The 17,645-nt window shown below is 39.4% G+C and overlaps 1 protein-coding gene across 2 annotated transcripts in view; it reads right to left on the reverse strand.

Annotated features, from left to right (window-relative positions):
- The window catches only part of LOC104567929 (single-stranded DNA-binding protein 2), a 194,296-nt gene that overhangs the window by 19,795 nt on the left and 156,856 nt on the right, over positions 1–17,645 (reverse strand). For both annotated transcript variants that reach the window (XM_088533148.1, XM_088533147.1), the window contains 3 exons: positions 10,729–10,777; positions 6,920–6,955; positions 2,847–2,901 (listed from right to left, as the gene is read on the reverse strand). In XM_088533148.1, the coding sequence (XP_088389274.1) occupies positions 2,847–2,901; positions 6,920–6,955; positions 10,729–10,777 (140 nt within the window). The remainder of the gene's footprint in view (positions 1–2,846; positions 2,902–6,919; positions 6,956–10,728; positions 10,778–17,645) is intronic.

Raw genomic sequence — 17,645 nt, forward strand, 5'->3', positions numbered from 1 at the left:
TCCAATCCTGTTCAATTTCTTCATCAATGACCTGGATGAAGGCACAGAGTGCTCCCTCAGCAAGTTTGCTGATGAGACGAAGCTGGGAGGAGTAGCTGATACCCCAGAGGGCTGCGCTGCCATCCAGAGGGACCTGGACAGACTGGACAACTGGGCGGTAAAAAACCTCATGCAATTCAACAAGGCCAAGTGCAAGGTCCTGCACCTGGGGAGGAATAACCCTAGACACCAGTACAGGCTGGGGACTGACCTTCTGGAGAGCAGTTCTGCGGAGAAAGATCTGGGCGTCATGGTGGACGACAAGGTGACCATGAGGCAGCAGTGTGCCCTCGTGGCCAAGAAGGCCAATGGGATCCTGGGGTGCATTAAGAAGAGCGTCTCCAGCAGGTCGAGGGAAGTGATCCTGCCCCTCTACTCAGCCCTGGTGAGGCCCCATCTGGAGTATTGTGTCCAGTTCTGGGCTCCACAGTATAAGAAGGATGTGGAGCTGCTGGAGAGAGTCCAGCGCAGGGCTACAAGGATGATCAGGGGCCTGGAACATCTGCCCTATGAGGAGAGACTGGAAGAGCTGGGCCTGTTCAGCCTGGAGAAGAGAAGGCTGACAGGGGATCTGATCAGTGTCTATAAGTACCTCAAGGGAGGGAGTGAGGAAGATGGTGCTGGTCTCTTTTCAGTGGTGGCCACCGACAGAACCAGAGGTAATGGCCACAAACTGAAACACCAAAAGTTCCACAGAAACTTAAGGAAAAATTTTTTAACAGTGAGGGTGACAGAGCACTGGAACAGGCTGCCCAGAGAGGTTGTGGAGTCTCCTTCCCTGGAGATCTTCAAAACCCGCTTGGATGCAGTCCTGTGCCACGTGCTTTAGGTGACCCTGCGTATGCAGGGGGGTTGGACTAGATGATCTCTAGAGGTCCTATCCAACCTTGAGCATTCTATGAAAATTTTATGAAAATTCTATGAAATATGCATCACTAGAATATTCAAATATACTTCTTGAAGAAGAGGGAATCCAAAAGTTTTCTTACCTAAAATTACAAAAAGTAAAATTAGCATGTAAAAAGTTATTTATAATGTTCATGGAGGTTGAGAACAAGTGCTTTGACTACCAGATCCCTTTGAAAAAAACACCTTGGCTCTCCAGAGAGAAATGCATCCCTGTGCTCTATTGGATTTTGTAAAAAATATATATGGTTCGATTGGACCATGGGAACATTCAGAACTGGATTTTTTTTTTTTCTCAGAGGTGAATGAATACCTTTGCGAAATTCCCAGGTTGCCAACGTGTAAGTGTTTTTATACTTTGGAAAAGAGGAGCCTTAAAACACCGTAGAGTTTCTTCAATTGAAAATGGAAACAATTCCTTAACAGAGACTTTATTCAGAGTGCACACAGACAACTTACTCATGTCATAACCATAATGCTCATTCTTTCTAAAAGTGCAGGCCCTCTGTTGGTTTGTTTCTATGTTAAAAGAGATTTTAGTTTTTATCTACCAGCTCACATTAATTATCTTCTTCACTAATTATATGAACAAGGAAGTCCTACTCTTTATCTCAAATTGCATTTTTTTAAAGCTCTGGAATTGTATATAATGAAGGTTTTATAGTGGTATAGAAGATTTTATAGTGGTATAGAAGATTTTATAGTGGTGCAGGAAGTTTTCATAGGAAGTTAGAAAACTTCCCCTACCCTCTTGTGCTGTAAATAACAGCAAGAACATGTAGGACTGAGGACTTAGAGCATCAGGTGAAATGAGGTGAGATGGCCCCTTTTAGCTGGTGAAAGACACAGATGTTTGCCAAACACCTCTTACACACAGATGTTTGCTAAACACATCTTACAGACACAGATGTTTGCTAAAAGGAGCCCAAATAGCTAATGAATATTGGGTTACCAAAGATGTAACTAGTTTCTTTCCAACACATTTCTAATGCTATCCAAGGGAGAAGAGCATTCTCCCAATCTTGCAGTTTCTCTCTTGTGTCAGATATGTTGCACAACACTGATGGAGGGAGATACTGGCATCTAGCTGACCAACTCGGAGCCCTGAGAACCTAGTTGGCAGCCTTGAATGCTCGCATCCTTCTCCTTGATTCTTTAAACTTGAATAGGAATGGTGGCCAACCTTCTGGATGGCCAAGTTTTCCCTGCGGCCAGAATTTCAAGATACAGATCATGCAGCTGGGGGAAAACAATGCAGGAGTGAAGTGCTAGGAACAGGTCACAAATAGGACATGGCAATTGTCCCTCTGGGGCTTTACTCCTCCATTGCAGGATGGAGCAGAGCCGCTGTCCAGCACTCCCCTGCTGTCAGCCAGATGAGGTAGCCAGAGAATGCAATGATGCTTGCGGTTCATACGGAGCTCAAGAGCCATACACTGATCAGGTCTACCCACAGGTTACTACAGGGAAACTTGCACAGGATTCAGAAATTGCCTGATTTCCAAACTGGACTTGCCCTAAAGGATATGAGCAGAAACAAATACATATTCTGTCTTCTTTTCTTTTCTTTTTCTTTTTCCTTGCTATAGCTAAAATGATGCAAGAAAAAACGGGGTCAGGAGCCAGAAATGTGAATTGCTTTGAACTGTAGAGATACGGTACAATGCTTTCTATCTCTGCAACATAGCAGGGAGGGAAAGAATGAGCATTAAGAAAAACTGATACAGAAAGTACAAAACTAATACCTTTTCATTAGCTGCTCCTTGCTGAAAAATGTACATAAATTGGATCTATCCACTTGTCTGCATTAATAGCATAGAAAAATATGAAAAAATGAATTTGTGTACTTTCTAAAACCCTTAACAACTTGTTTTTATTTTTTTCTGAGTATATTTCAATACCTGCTGGACTAGGCATGATGGGTGTTCCTGGTGGCCCTCCACCTCCCGGAGGACCCTAGAGTGGGTAGAAAATTTCAGTTAGCATGAAAGGAAAAAATAACAACAAGAAAGCAATAACAAAAAACAACAAAACAAATAAACAAACAAGTGAACACAGTACAAACAAAAAAGAAGAATCATCAACGTCATGAGTTATTCTAGTAAAAACACACACATTTTTCTGACAAGCTAACAAAACAACCTATTAAAAGATTGAGACAATGTTGTTGGTCCGGTACAGAGTTCTGGTATATAAAGAGCTGTGGATCCAAGAAGATCCATTAGTCAAGAACGTTGAATCATGTCATGAGTCAGACGAGAAGGACACTTGATAAGGTCATAAGACAATTGTATTTAATTCCTTCAACCCATTTTTGTTACCACTGTTTTTTCCTATGTCCACATATTGATGGCAGCAGAACAGTGCTGGCAAAGCATAAAATAAGGTATCTTTCGGGTACAGAAGAGACTAGTTATCTAAAGATGCCCTAACAATCTTAATTCAGTCTGTATAATACTCTACAATTCTTTGATCCATATCCATAGATATAATTCATTCACAAATTAATGATAAAGGAATAAAAAAGTGTCAGGATGATGCCAGCTGCCAAATTGGGATATATTCATATCACTTGCCAACACTACTAAATCATAGAAAATGACAACAACAACAACAACAACAAAAAAAAAACCAAATAAAAAAACACAGAACATCTATTTTCTTAGTTTCAGGTATTTCTGTGTTACAAATCTATTTATGTACAAAGACTGTTGTAGTTGTTAAGCAAGCTTTTTAAGATTCTTTAAGAATGTCTCAAATAATGTTATTCTAAACATGCTAATAGTTTAGTAAGAACTGAATCATTGAATCATAACTTCTTGCTTCCTCCATTTGTAGATGCATTAATACTTTAAGTAACAGGAAATACTATCCTCATATAGCTTGATAAAACTATTCTAATGTCAATAAATAAATTGACCCCCCCATTTTTCATAATAGAAATTATGCAGTTCACTTACAGAAGAAGATTTTCATTGTTATATAACTTTTATTATATCTTACATCTTTGTTTTATTTAAAAATAAGATTTAGTTTTTCAAACAGATAATTTTTTTCCAATAGCACTGAATATAAAGGTTTGATTATTTCTGTATGTTTAAAAGGACATTGCTGAGATTTTTCCATGATACATATTCATTGAAATATTCTGGAAGGAGGCAGAGAACTTATAGAATTAAAACTACAGACTCTGTTTCTCAATGACCTACTAAAAATAACATTACTTACAAAACATTTAGCAGTAATACACTAGTGAACAGTATTTTCAGACAATTAAAATCAGCATTGCAGCAGCTTTCTGACTGATAGCACTCCTCCCCAGGTTCATGCAAGTAAAATATATAGCACTTCAGGGGGAAGCACCACGTCTCCCAGTCAGTCATTAAGTATGAGTTAATTGCAGATAAAAGAAATCTTTTACCCAGCAGCAACCAATACACATCTATACACCTCTATGCCCTTACACATAGCACCACCTTTCAGTTCTTCATAGTTCTTCATCTTGTGCTTCCCCTGTATTGTGAGCTAAGCAAGATCACAGAGTCTCCCTTTCAAAATCTCTCAGAAATAACTCATAATAATAAACATGTTAAGATGGGTTTTGCCAACAGTGTTTGAAAGGCTGATTCAGCCCTTGGCAATGGAAATTTTCTCCATTGAAGAGTTACAGACTCTAAATTCAAAAGGGACCTTTAGATCACATATTCTGACCTTTTGGGTATCACAGGCTGCGACATTTTATCCATGTACTTGGACACTCAGCTTACTAACTTCAGTTTGCTAGGTTTATATATATTTTCCAGAAGGATATCAAGAGATGTCAAAACATTAACTGGTGATTTATTGCAAGGACTAATTATCCACATTATTAATATTTGCATCTAATTTTCAATTTTATATTAACTTTACTAAGCCTCTTGGTATCAAGTTTATTTTCCCTGAGAATGTATTTATATGCAATTAAATAGTTTCTCAAAAATTTGTTTGATAAACTGATCAGATTAAACCTTCTAAGCATGTAGCTCAACATCACGAATCCGTCATCTAAAAGCTCATCCTAGAGCTGCCCCTTGCACAGCCTTGTCCCCAAGCCCTTGCTCTTGCTCACGGTGTTGGAAGTCACTGCCTCTCAGTTTTGCTTATTTAACTGTTTGCAAGGTATGTTTGCATGTCTTCCATTTTCCCCAAAAGTGGTGACTCTACTTTAAGCCTGATCACCTCCCTGTGAGAGGGCACACAGGCTGTGTGCTGTGCAAGCACCTCTGCTGGCTAAAGCACTTTTCAACCCCGGCCCAAGGGAGCTGCTCCAACACGACGCCCTGCTAAATCATTTACCCTTGCTGCCTTTTGGCTTGATGTGAATACACCAAGAGAATCCTGCACTACAGCACACTTTACTTAGATTTGCTTCTTTAAAATAAATTTCTGTAGTGTCTTTTTCTAATTTCTCAGGCCTTGATACTTCTTATAAAAAAAAAGGTCAAACATTCCAAGAAATATCTTCAAAATCTGCAATAAAAACTGATCACTAATGTCTGTGGCAAAGCCAACAAAGAATATTCTTCTCTCAGCAGGAAGACCTTTTCAAAATTCTTAAATAACTGGCTTGAAGATCAGTAGATTTAGACTGTTTCCACTAAACATGTAGCAAATAATTTCTAGAACTATGGACACTTATGGGAAATGCAACCCTTTTAGCAGCTATCGGTCTGAATAAGAGACAAAAAAAAAAGCTATTTAAATAAGAAAGGACATCCTTGAAAACTTTATCTCAACTCAGCACTAGCTAGTACAGGATCACCTCTCTAATGTAGACTAAAAGAAAACTGGAAGTAGCCCAGATACCACTGGTATACTGCCCTCCTCATGAAAGGCCTGCTACTTCCACATTCTGGTCTAGCTTTAGATTCTAGCTTCATCTTTCTTATGCTGATTTAAACCTTACAGTGCAGTTGTCTAATCTTCAGATGATAAAACATGAAATATCAACAGAAGAGACTACTACAACCTGACCCAGAAACAGAAGTTTGGAATCCAAGAACTAGTGAACAAAAATGGCAAATGTCAAATGTCTTCGAAGGGGAAGATAAAATTGTCTCCCATTACATCTTGACTCCAGTACTAAACATGTGATACAAACATGAAACAATATTCCTCAGAAAGAGTACATCAGAAATGCAAATAACCCAAGTACAAGAATAACAATCACCAAAAAATGCTGAAAGAAGAAAAAAAAAACTTAATCTCCTGGGATACACACACACACAAAAAAAAACCCACCAGTATGTACTCCAACAGAAAACACTTTGTTGATATGTAAAATGTGTTTCTGAGATTTCAGAGACTATTAGCACACTATGCTCTTCTGAATGAGAAATCGGTGTGGAATACTATTCTGAAGTGTAAGCTATTTCATTCTACAGTAGATACCAAGAAAATACAATGATATCAACTAATCTGTAATAAAATAAGACAATGACTATGAAATAAAGACCATGGGGAAAAAAAAAAAAAAGAGTTTTCATGTCTCCAGAAGGTAATTGTTCAAAAAAAGAATAAAAATATCTCTTAAAATGTTAGGTATGGGGACTCTTTTATATATCCTTGGTGAGAGAAAATCTTCTATTTTTTCAAATACTTTTCCTGAAGAAGTTCAGATATGCATACAGTACTATAACACCAAAAAGCCGGGGAGTTTTGTCCTTTATTATTGGACATAAGATATTGCATTGGTTAAAGAAACACATGCTGAAGTAAAATACTGCACTTAGAGCAACTTTGACCAGACTGCTAATGATTCTAGTAATGAACATCAACATGTGCACCATCACTGGCGGACAAAACAAGTAACTGTAGATCAGATGTTCAGTTCTCAACTCATACACGAAGGTTCTTCTTAACATCTGGATGATTTCTTTGCCTAAGTAAAACGTAACATTTATTCTAATGAGCAAACACATACAAGTGTACTTACTACATAGTTCCCAGGAGATGCTGAAGAATAAGGTATCTGTAATATAAACAGAAACAAGAGAGTAATTTCTTCAGCACTGAGATGGAATTCATATCATAGAATCATAGAATGCTTAGGGTTGGAAGGGACCTCTAGAGATCATCTAGTCCAACCCCCCTGCATACGCAGGGACACCTAGAGCACGTGGCACAGGACTGCATCCAAGCGGGTTTTGAAGATCTCCAGAGAAGGAGACTCTACAACCTCTCTGGGCAGCCTGTTCCAGTGCTCTGTCACCCTCACTGTTAAGAAATTTTTCCTTAAGTTCCTATGGAATTTTTGATGTTTCAGTTTCCGGCCATTTCCTCTAGTCCTATCAGTAGCCACCACTGAAAAGTGACCATCCCCGTCCTCTGCACTCCCTCCCTTGAGGTATTTATAGACACTGATTAGATCCCCTCTCAGCCTTCTCTTCTCCAGGCTGAACAGGCCCAGCTCCCTCAGCCTCTCCTCATAGGGCAGATGTTCCAGGCCCCTGATCATCCTTGTGGCCCTGCGCTGGACTCTCTCCAGCAGCTCCACATCCCTCTTGTACTGTGGAGCCCAGAACTGGACACAGTACTCCAGATGCGGCTTCACCAGGGCTGAGTAGAGGGGCAGGATCACCTCCCTCGACCTGCTAGAGATGCTCTTCTTAATGCAGCCCAGGATTCCATTGGCCTTCTTGGCCACGAGGGCACACTGCTGCCTCATGGTCAACTTATCATCCACCATGACACCCAGGTCTTTCTCTGCAGAGCTGCTCTCCACAAGGTCGGTCCCCAGCCTGTACTGGTGTCTGGGGTTATTCCTCCCCAGGTGCAGGACCTTGCACTTGGCCTTGTTGAATTGCATGAGGTTTTTCACCGCCCAGTTGTCCAGTCTGTCCAGGTCCCTCTGGATGGCAGCACAGCCCTCTGGGGTATCAGCTACTCCTCCCAGTTTCGTGTCATCAGCAAACTTGCTGAGGGAGCACTCTGTGCCTTCATCCAGGTCATTGATGAAGAAATTGAACAGGACTGGACCAAGGACTGACCCCTGGGGGACCCCACTAGCCACAGGCCTCCAACTAGACTCTGCACCGCTGATCACCACTCTCTGGGCCCTGCCATCCAGCCAGTTCCTAATCCATCTCACTGTGCACTCATCTATCCCACACTTCCGGAGCTTGCCCAGGAGGATGTTGTGAGGGACGGTGTCAAAAGCCTTGGTGAAGTCGAGATAGACGACATCCACCGCTCTCCCCTCGTCTATCCAGCCGGTCATTTCATCATAGAAGGCTATCAGGTTAGTCAGGCAAGATTTCCCCTTGGTGAATCCATGCTGACTACTCTTGAGCACCTTCTTGTCCTCCATGTGCCTGGAGACAACGGCCAGTATGAGCCGTTCCATCACTTTTCCGGGGACGGAGGTGAGGCTGACTGGCCTGTAGTTGCCTGGGTCCTCCTTCTTGCCTTTTTTGAAGACTGGCGTGACATTGGCCTTCTTCCAGTCTTCCGGCACCTCCCCCGTTCTCCAGGATCTTTCAAAGATGATGGAGAGCGGCTTAGCTATGGCATCTGCCAGCTCCCGCAGCACTCTGGGGTGCATCCCATCAGGGCCCATGGATTTGTGGGTATCGAGGTTCCTTAGGTGCTCTCTGACCCAATCTTCCTCTACCCAGGGCAAGTCTTCCTCTCCACCAGCTTCTTCTCTTGTCTCTAGGGCCTGGGGCTCTAAAGGGCTGCCCTTGGTAAACACCGAAGCAAAGAAGGCATTGAGCAACTCTGCTTTTTCTGTGTTATTTGTAACCAAGGTGCCCATCCCGTCCTCCAGCGGACCCACGTTTTCCCTGATCTTCCTTTTGCTGTTAATGTATTTGAAGAAATTTTTTTTGTTATTTTTAAAGTCCCTTGCCAGCTTGCCTTCCAGACGTGCCTTAGCTTTCCTTGTCGCATCTCTGCACTCCCTGACTACGTTCCTGTATTTCTCCCAGGGGGTCTGTCCTTTTTTCCACATTCTGTATACCGCTGCCTTCTGCTTGAGCATTGCCACAAGCTCCCGGCTCATCCACGCAGGTCGCCTGCCCCCTCTGCCTCCCTTCCTACACACAGGGATGCACTGTTGCTGGACGTGGAGGAAGTGCCGCTTGAAAACTAACCAGCTCTCTTGGGCCCCCCTTCCTTCTAGAGCACTAGCCCATGGGATTCTACCGAGGAGGTCTCTGAAGAGGCTAAAGTTGGCCCTCCTGAAGTCCATCGTCGCAAGGCTACTTACAGCCCTGCCTCCTCCTCGTTGAATCCTGAACTCCACCAACTCATGGTCACTGCAGCCGAGGCTACCCCCCACCTTAACATCTCCTACTAGGCCCTCCCTATTTGATAGCACGAGGTCCAGTAGCCCACCTCTATCTACATTTATTGGCAGAAAGATTATTAAGGTAACATGCTTTATAAAGTGTTAACTTTTTAGCAGCACATGCTTGCATTTTACTCACTGGACTTCAAAGGCATCTGGAACAGGAACTAAATTTGTTTGTTCCTGCATGTACTGAACCTTTATTAAAATCTAAAATCACTCTATTCTTTCAGCAAGAAGATACTCATTTTAGCTATTTGTACTATTCTGTCTTTTTACAAAAGGACAGTGTCCGAATTTGATTTCAAATTCAATTGTGGCATTTGTTACAGAGGATATTTGGAGAAATCCAGGTGCCTGTGAATAATCTAGTTTTCTTTATACAGTAGCCTTTGTGAAGATTTTGGAGGGGCAAGGAGTAATACCATTATAGTAGGACAGGGAAAGAATTTAGAAACTGAATTAAGAGACTACAAAACTATTTTGTTGAAAATCATCTTACAAGATTGTAGACAATCTATCAGACAACTAATTTTTACAAAGGCATCTAGTACTGGACTTCTCAACTAACTTCATAGAATGAAAACATTCCAAGTATCAGTCAAAAAATACCCTAGTATCTGTCCATTTTAGCAGATTAGAAAAGAAAGCAAAGAATGAAGAGGAAGATTTTCAGCATTTTTTTTTCCTAACTGGAATTCACTAGAAATAAAAAATCAAAACTGAGAACAGCAAAAAGAGCCTATACCCTCTGGCAAGCCAGACCCATCTTATCCAACTGTAAATGCCAGAAAGGGACACATTTTAATACTAATGATATATGTCCATTGAAGTAAAATGAAAACTTTACCTATGGGCTTTCTAAAGAAAAAGCAGCCAATGCTGTCCATGTGATATGCTTTACGAACTGCTTCTTTCTTTAAGCTGCTATTAAACAACCTCATTTTGTAGTTATTGGGACATAATCAAGAGAGTACACTGATTTTTACCAAAAGCATATCTAAATGTCTGATGCCTCATAAGGATTTCCTTTATGATTTCATGCTTCCTAGTTAAGAAGAACAAATGTGATTTGGTCTATGCAAAATATGTGAGCACACATTAGGGATTATCTTTTCAAGCTGTGATTTCTGTAGAACTGACTGGTCAGATACCATTGACCTAACTTTTTTGCCTTACACTAAAGGAAGCAAAAATATATTTTAAACATAATCCAGGATGACTTATTTGTTAAGGAAGTTTGGAAATGTTGTAGAGATGCAGAGGAATGACAGAGCTGAATATGTATGAAAAGAATGGTCAATGAATTTTCTGTTAAAATGTGATCCTTAGTGCACCTATGCTATTTGTTGAGCGAATTGGATTTTTTTTTTGGTGGTGGTGGTTTGGTGCACAGATGAGAGATAACTCCTTGAATATAAGATGGTATCTAATATATTTAAATATTTACTTACAGAATTGGCATTGGTCGGGTTTGGCCAAGGTCTACCACCCCCTGGGCCCCTGTAACAGAAGATGAGAGTTTAATTAAAAAAATAAAACAAAACAAAACAGGACAGACAACTCCCCTGCCAATTCTGACAAATTCTGAGGAAGCAAATGCTTCAAAGTAATCCATTCCCAAAGCAAGTTAGGAGACAGCTTTTTTTTTATTGCAATAAAATGTGATCATAAAGTGTAACTACACAAGTCATAAATTATTGTTGTTGCACTAGCTTCTTCATTTAACAGTTTATAAGATGATTAAAGATATCACATTTATTTTTACAATCCTGCCATTTATATTTAAGACATCTCAGATCCTCACTCATTCTGTAGACTTCTGTATTTTTAGGACACTACCTGCTAGAAGCCAAAGGTCTGCAGAATCTATAGGGAAGAGTGTTGCACTTGTCTTAGAGCACTTGAAGGTGTAGGAAGCATCAGATCTTCTCTTATCGTGTTCTCTGTAGAGTGACTTGAAAGCCACTGCAAATTTGTCTCCTATTGTGTTTTCCTCTTGTCCAGGGAGAACTTAATTCCATGTTATATAAACGTGACATTTCATTGTGGCACAGGTTTAAACAGTGTGAAAAAACAAGTTCCAAAATTTTTCTCATGAGGAGTGTTTTTCTTTGCACTTTGCACTTATTAAAATATTTGGAGGTAATATCACATGTTTTGCAAAAGTCTGCTTACAGTATGGATCAAAGCAGAAAGGTACTAAATACAATTGCAGTCATAGAAACTGCACTCTTGCTTACATAATTAAAATAACTTCCTGAAGGATTGTAAAAAAAAAATTTATTGATTATAGATCTAACACACCTGTGGTAGAATAAGGTTTCATTAGTAAAGGTTATGCTAGTTCCTTATAAATGTTTTGATTTAAACATTTTTTAGAAAAACAAGCCATTCACAGTAGAAAACGTTGCTATGATCTGTACCTAAGGAGCATAGCAATTATATATATAAGTTTACATATTTTATACATTAAAAATTGAAAACGTGCCTTTTTATACACACTTTTTGACATTGAGATAGGCATCTAAGAATAGTTTACTGTTGCAGTCAGCCTGGGGCCGGTGACTGGCAATGTCTCCTCGGCAGATGAGGGGACTAAGCAGGAGAGGCGGGAGCTGCAGCCACGCAGCTAGCGCGTGACCAGGCAGCTCATTGGACGGCCTCGCAGTGGTCGGCACAGGATCACCTGCCTGATTGGCTGGTTGGGTTGCTGGGCTCCGCGTGCTGCCGGGCAGGGCGGGGGCGGCTCCGGGGGCGGAAGCTCTGTAAGTGGCCTTTAACCCTAAATAAAGGTCTGTGGCTTACGCTTACAGGGACCCTGCTCCTTAATATGTCTGTAAGTGGTGTCCAATGTGGGGCCTGAAGACTAGCTGTCTCTGGTTGCACTGCCCAGCTGAACTCCGGCATTCACCTTGAAAAGAAGCGTCCTTTGTGCATGCACTAAAAGCCTCTTGAAAGGAAAGAGGTAAGTGGCTGGGAGCTATGGATTCATATCTAAGGAAGGAACAGAAGGACTGAGTCTGTTCCTTCACAAGGTGCAACAGTTTGCTGCTGTAGGGATTAAAGAGTTAATATAGAGTGCACTAATAAGCTAGTCAATACTTAGTCTCAAAGTGCAGGAGTTCTTGATATATGGCAGGTCAGGATGTTCTGCATGGAGGGGTTGCCTATCTGCAAGGATTCCTGATATATGGCAGGTCAGGATGTTCTGCATGGAGGGGTTGCTTATCCAGAGGTGTCCCAGTCGGCAGTAAAATATAGATAACATTGACATGAAAGCAGAACAGGAAAACGGGAGGGGGAACATTTTTGGGGTAAGAACGGTATAAAAGAGGGACGACCGAAGCGGTCGGGGTCCGAGGTGTGACCCCTGCGTGGGAAAGCCCGGACCCTAGCTAGCTGGTAATACTTATTATCTTTCTCTTATTATTAAAAGGCACAAAATATCGATGGTGTTTGCCTCTTTCTCTGTCAATTCAAAAACCGGACCTAACACTGCTTGGCTAGAGCTACATTATCTCCATAGAAATCACAGCCCTGTGACATGAACTGTAAACCTGGCAAAATGGAGCTTTCAAAACTGCCTGGCCTCCTTTGGTTCCACCTGGCCCAAAAGGGATCTTTTCGATTAAATAGCGGTGTCCTAGCAGCAGGGACTGGAGAAGAACAGGCAAAAGAAGCGTTTGATAAAGCTAACTCAGACTAAACATCAGACAGATCCTAAAAGCAGAATGGAGAAAAGAGAAAAGGAAAAACTCCTTTCCTGACAACAGCCAGAATCGTGAGAAAAGAATTGCTCTATCTCAGCTTTCTCAGTTTTAACTGAGTTCAGTAGAATAGTTTGGTGGCTGGGCTTCTTCTTTTAATAGTCTTGAGGCAACTAAACCACATGGAAGTTAAAAATCTCAGTGTTCATAGTCATAACATATGAATAACTATAATGCTGGTAGCATTAAGCATTCCTAGCTATTTATAAATAGGATGAAATCACTTTTTGAAGGCCTTGACAATGGAAAGGCAGAGCAGATGACAAAACTTTTGCTCTTAAAATGGGATTTTTGGCCTTACTGGCTTTAGAAAAGCTACATTACCCACCACTGCATCCCCAGCATGGCAGAGTGATTTAAATACTCAGAGGAAAGCAGACTTTAATAAAGACACCAGGCAGCTTCCTTATACAGAGTTTTGAGAAACTAAAAGCTACTACATAGGTATGTTGCCTTAGGGATTTAATATTGAATCTTTCTTATCCTTTTATTATGTTATTGATAAAACTACAAAGAAGTTGGCTAAAACAATCAACTAAAAGAAATAAAGTGAAAATTCAATGAAGCATTTCATTTATGCTGCTAAATTATTTGTGGAAAGTTGGAAAGACAGAAATGTGGGATTTTTTTTTTTTTTTTTTTTTTTTTTTTTTTTTTTTTTTGCTAAAATTTCCGCCCTGTTGGAAGAGGCAAATGTTCTCGAGTGAGCCCCAAACGTGTTCCTTGTCAGCTTAAATGGGTTATGCCTTTCATGGAAGAACTATCACTTCTATAGCTCTCCATGGGATACACTCTTGTTGGAAGATATCTCCATGAAGGATTTGAACAGTGGGGGTGGCAGCTGCCTTATCCAGCTGTGGGAGAAGGGAAGATAAAGAATGGAAAGGCACTTGGACTCATGCAAAAAATGCCCAACACAAGTAATTTTTGCAGACGTGATGCTCAGGACAAAAACCTCAACACTTTCTCTGCTGCTAAGAATGAAAGGTGAGATAATTAATGGGTTTTTTCCTTCTTTTCTATCCTGTACAATATTTGACCTCTCAACTCTTCTTTTGTCTGTGAAATCAAGAATATACATAAAAATACTGGAAGCTTCTTTTCATCCCCAAACTCTGTGATATTAAGTAATAAAAAATGTACCTGGTAAAAAGCATCAAACCAGATAATGCTGTGACTGTAAGGCAGCTTACTGGGAAGTATAGAGATATGAGAAAGCAAATTTGGATACCCAAGCTTAGCCACTGCAACATCGAAATGCAGACAGGGTCCATGAGGAGACTGCAACCTGAATTCCTGTTGGCTTCATGGTGCTTCTGGGTAAGCATGCCAGTTGTGGTTAGAGCTGAGCTGGGATAATGTCTGCTTTTTTCCTGCAGGCTGCACTGCAGACTCTCCTAAGAGGAAGCTCACCCTTCAGTGAAAAAGCTATTGGAATTTGCAAATTTACTGAAAGTCATGGGCAGCTCTAAGTATAGACTTAGAAAACTCTGCAGCAGATCCTGCTTGAAAGCCATATGGTTTATATAGAGCTGAATGTCGTTGGGTTTTAAAGTGCGTGCATGCGTACACACACACACAAAAAGCTATCCACTTTTTTTTTTTTTTAAGCAATGCTTTTTCCCTTTTAATAAAAGTTTATTTTGGATGCATCAACAGTCATAAAACATTACTATGAACACACCAATTCCAAATAGAGTAATTTGCAGAGGATCTACTGCTACGACTAATTACAGCTGCATTCCATCCTTTAAGTAAGTCCTATACTGTTAATCCCAGTATTTGGGAAAAAATAATGTATTTCAGTTTCCTAACAGGCAAAAATATTCCACCAGGAAATTAAACATCCAGACACAAATTTGCAAATTGAAGTCAAAATACAGTGACTTTTTTTTTCCTTTATTTCCAGGCATGAGTGAGATATTCTTAGTGCTTTATATGGTACTGCAGGTCACACAGGCTATTAAAAAGTGTCAGTGAAATTTAACACAGCTCCCTAAAATTTATTGTTTTGTTCCTGAAGATGGCATTTTCCATGAAGAAATAATATCTTACTAACAACTGCTACACCAAAGTTCAGCTTAAAAATCTTAGAGGTAAAATAAAGTTATTAGAGGGGGGAGAGGGGGAGGGAGATGAGAATATATATTATATATATATATATATATAAAATATAATATATATTCTCATCAACTCTTTTAAACGATGATTGGATACATATTAGCTAGGGTGGAACAAGTAGTTATTTATCAATGACACATTTAAGGAGTATGTGCTCTGAGACTGGAAAAAATTGCCTATGAGCTCTCTGGCTGGTTGTTGTAGCCATTTTTGACAATAGAGCACACTTTCATCCAGAAAAATGTAAAATTATATTTGGCAGATATTTTCCTCAAACAAAACTGCTTCCTTGTGGGCCTTCCCAGGAGAAAAGGCAGGATTTTAAAATGGCAATTGGTTTTGTAGAGCATACATATTTTTATATTTTACAGAAATCCAAAGTCATTGAGTACAACACAGGAAAATGTAAGAAGAAAAAAGTCTATGTGAAGACATGTAAATTAATATGTACAATACATAATATATGCAAGAAGAAAGTTCTTCATCTTCCATAGAAATGTAAGTACAGTAAATGACTTACATTGCTATTTCTTATGATTTATGTAATATGCAATACTAAGGGATAATATAAAGAATGAATTCTAATACATTTGGGTCCATTTGTTCCTACTGCCCATGGGCTTTTCTGAGGTGTACCTTGACTCATTCTGAATGTTGGAACTGCCCAGACACCAAGTTTTGAACAAGATTTCACAGTGGGAGAACTTACTACTATCAGATTTCATGCAAAATTGACACCACTAACTTAAAGTAAGAAGCCAAGCTGATGTTTAAAAAGAAAAAAGCGGTGCTGCCAAACCACCATTAAACCTTTATTCTCCTTTTGATGAGTATATGCCACTTTATATATCAGAGGAAAAAAATAATCTGTTTGACAGTAAAAAGATATGTTCTGAAAACATATGTGACAGGGCACATAACACAGCTCTGTACATGCTATGGCACAGTGCTCTTTTACTAGTGAAGCATTTAAAGTGCATTATATGGCATGGGACACTGTGAAACCTTGTTCAGAACCAGGAAACAGCTTCGTGTTCCTGCTTGCAGCTGAATTAGAGTAAAGATGAATTTGTAAGAAAGGTAAAGGAGCACAGCATATGCCTGACAGACACGCAGATATCTCTGGTCAACTACTCGATAGTTACTATTTTACATCATGTGACTCTCTAGAAGAACTCATACCCTGTATCAAAGCTCATGAATTTCCCAAGCAAGAGACTGTAGTTCAGGGCACCTGCTTCAGCAAAACACAGAAGTTCAAAGGAAAATGCACTTCCCACATCACTGAAGTAAAACAACACCCTCTAAGTATGTTTACTAAGCACAGGTGAAATGTGCTAAGGCTGCAGTGTGGAAATATTACTATTTCAACCCATAAGAATATTCTTCTCTGCTTTCTGGAAGACAAGCAGGTTGTGGGGTTTTATTTATATATATATATATATATATATATATATATATATATATATATATATATATATATATATATATCCAGAAAGCTGTTTGCTTATCTTTTATATGTAAATTCTCACTTATGTGGATAAATGTCCTCAAAATAGCTTACCTATCCTGAATCCAGAACACTGTATTTTAGAAGGTTGTTTTCTTATCATTATATTTCCTCCTAAGGAAATCTATGTACTGCTTATATTATACTTGCACTGAATTTCAAATATCTAAATATATTCTCTACATCAATTTTATTTAAAAGAAGAAATGCCTACCCTTGGGAAGATTCTTAGAATTGTCTTGAGTCTAATATATGATGTCTATGATAGAGTAACACCCAACTTTAGATTTTATTTGCTTCAAGAATTCAAAGTATGTCTGGAAATCAGAAGAAATTAAGGATATGCTGGATTAGATTTTTTTTTTTCTGAAAGTATTATCTAACTCAATACCTCTTTAACTGCTTCAGGTTGGTGTCTCTATTTGAAATGAAAATTATCATCTATTGCTTATTTCCTATAAAAATAAGAGTAAAAAGTTATCTATGATAACAAGCTTGTATAAAACCTGACTGCAAATCTATTCTTAAAAAAAAATAAGGCATAAAAGGAGTAAAACAAAAGTGTTCTCTGTTTTAGACTGTAATCTTACTACCTTGACTGTCACGCTGCTTTCTGTTATCCAACCAGCAGTTGCAAAGTGCTGGTTAAGAAACAGGAGTAATTTACATGGAGGTAGGGCCAAGATACAAGAATATCTTGATTTTTTTTTTTTTTTTTCCAAGGCTTGCTAATCATAGAAACACCTTTGAGCTACTGAAGCATTTAAAAAATAATAATAAAAAAAAACTCAGAAGATTACTCATTTTGGGCCATTTGTTACACTAAAACCCTGTTCTTAAATCTAGTCTACTTTAGATATGCTAACTTTATATCTGAAATTTTTTATGTGCTTAGAAAGGTTGGGTTGTCTACAGGAGAAAAAATAATATACTACAGTGACAAATTATCTTGCAGAAAGGAAGCATACTT

This window comes from Tinamus guttatus, unplaced genomic scaffold (genome assembly GCF_059628265.1).
Source record: "Tinamus guttatus ecotype Peru unplaced genomic scaffold, ASM5962826v1 Tinamus_guttatus_pri_ptg000485l, whole genome shotgun sequence".
In the NCBI taxonomy this organism is placed as follows: domain Eukaryota; kingdom Metazoa; phylum Chordata; class Aves; order Tinamiformes; family Tinamidae; genus Tinamus; species Tinamus guttatus.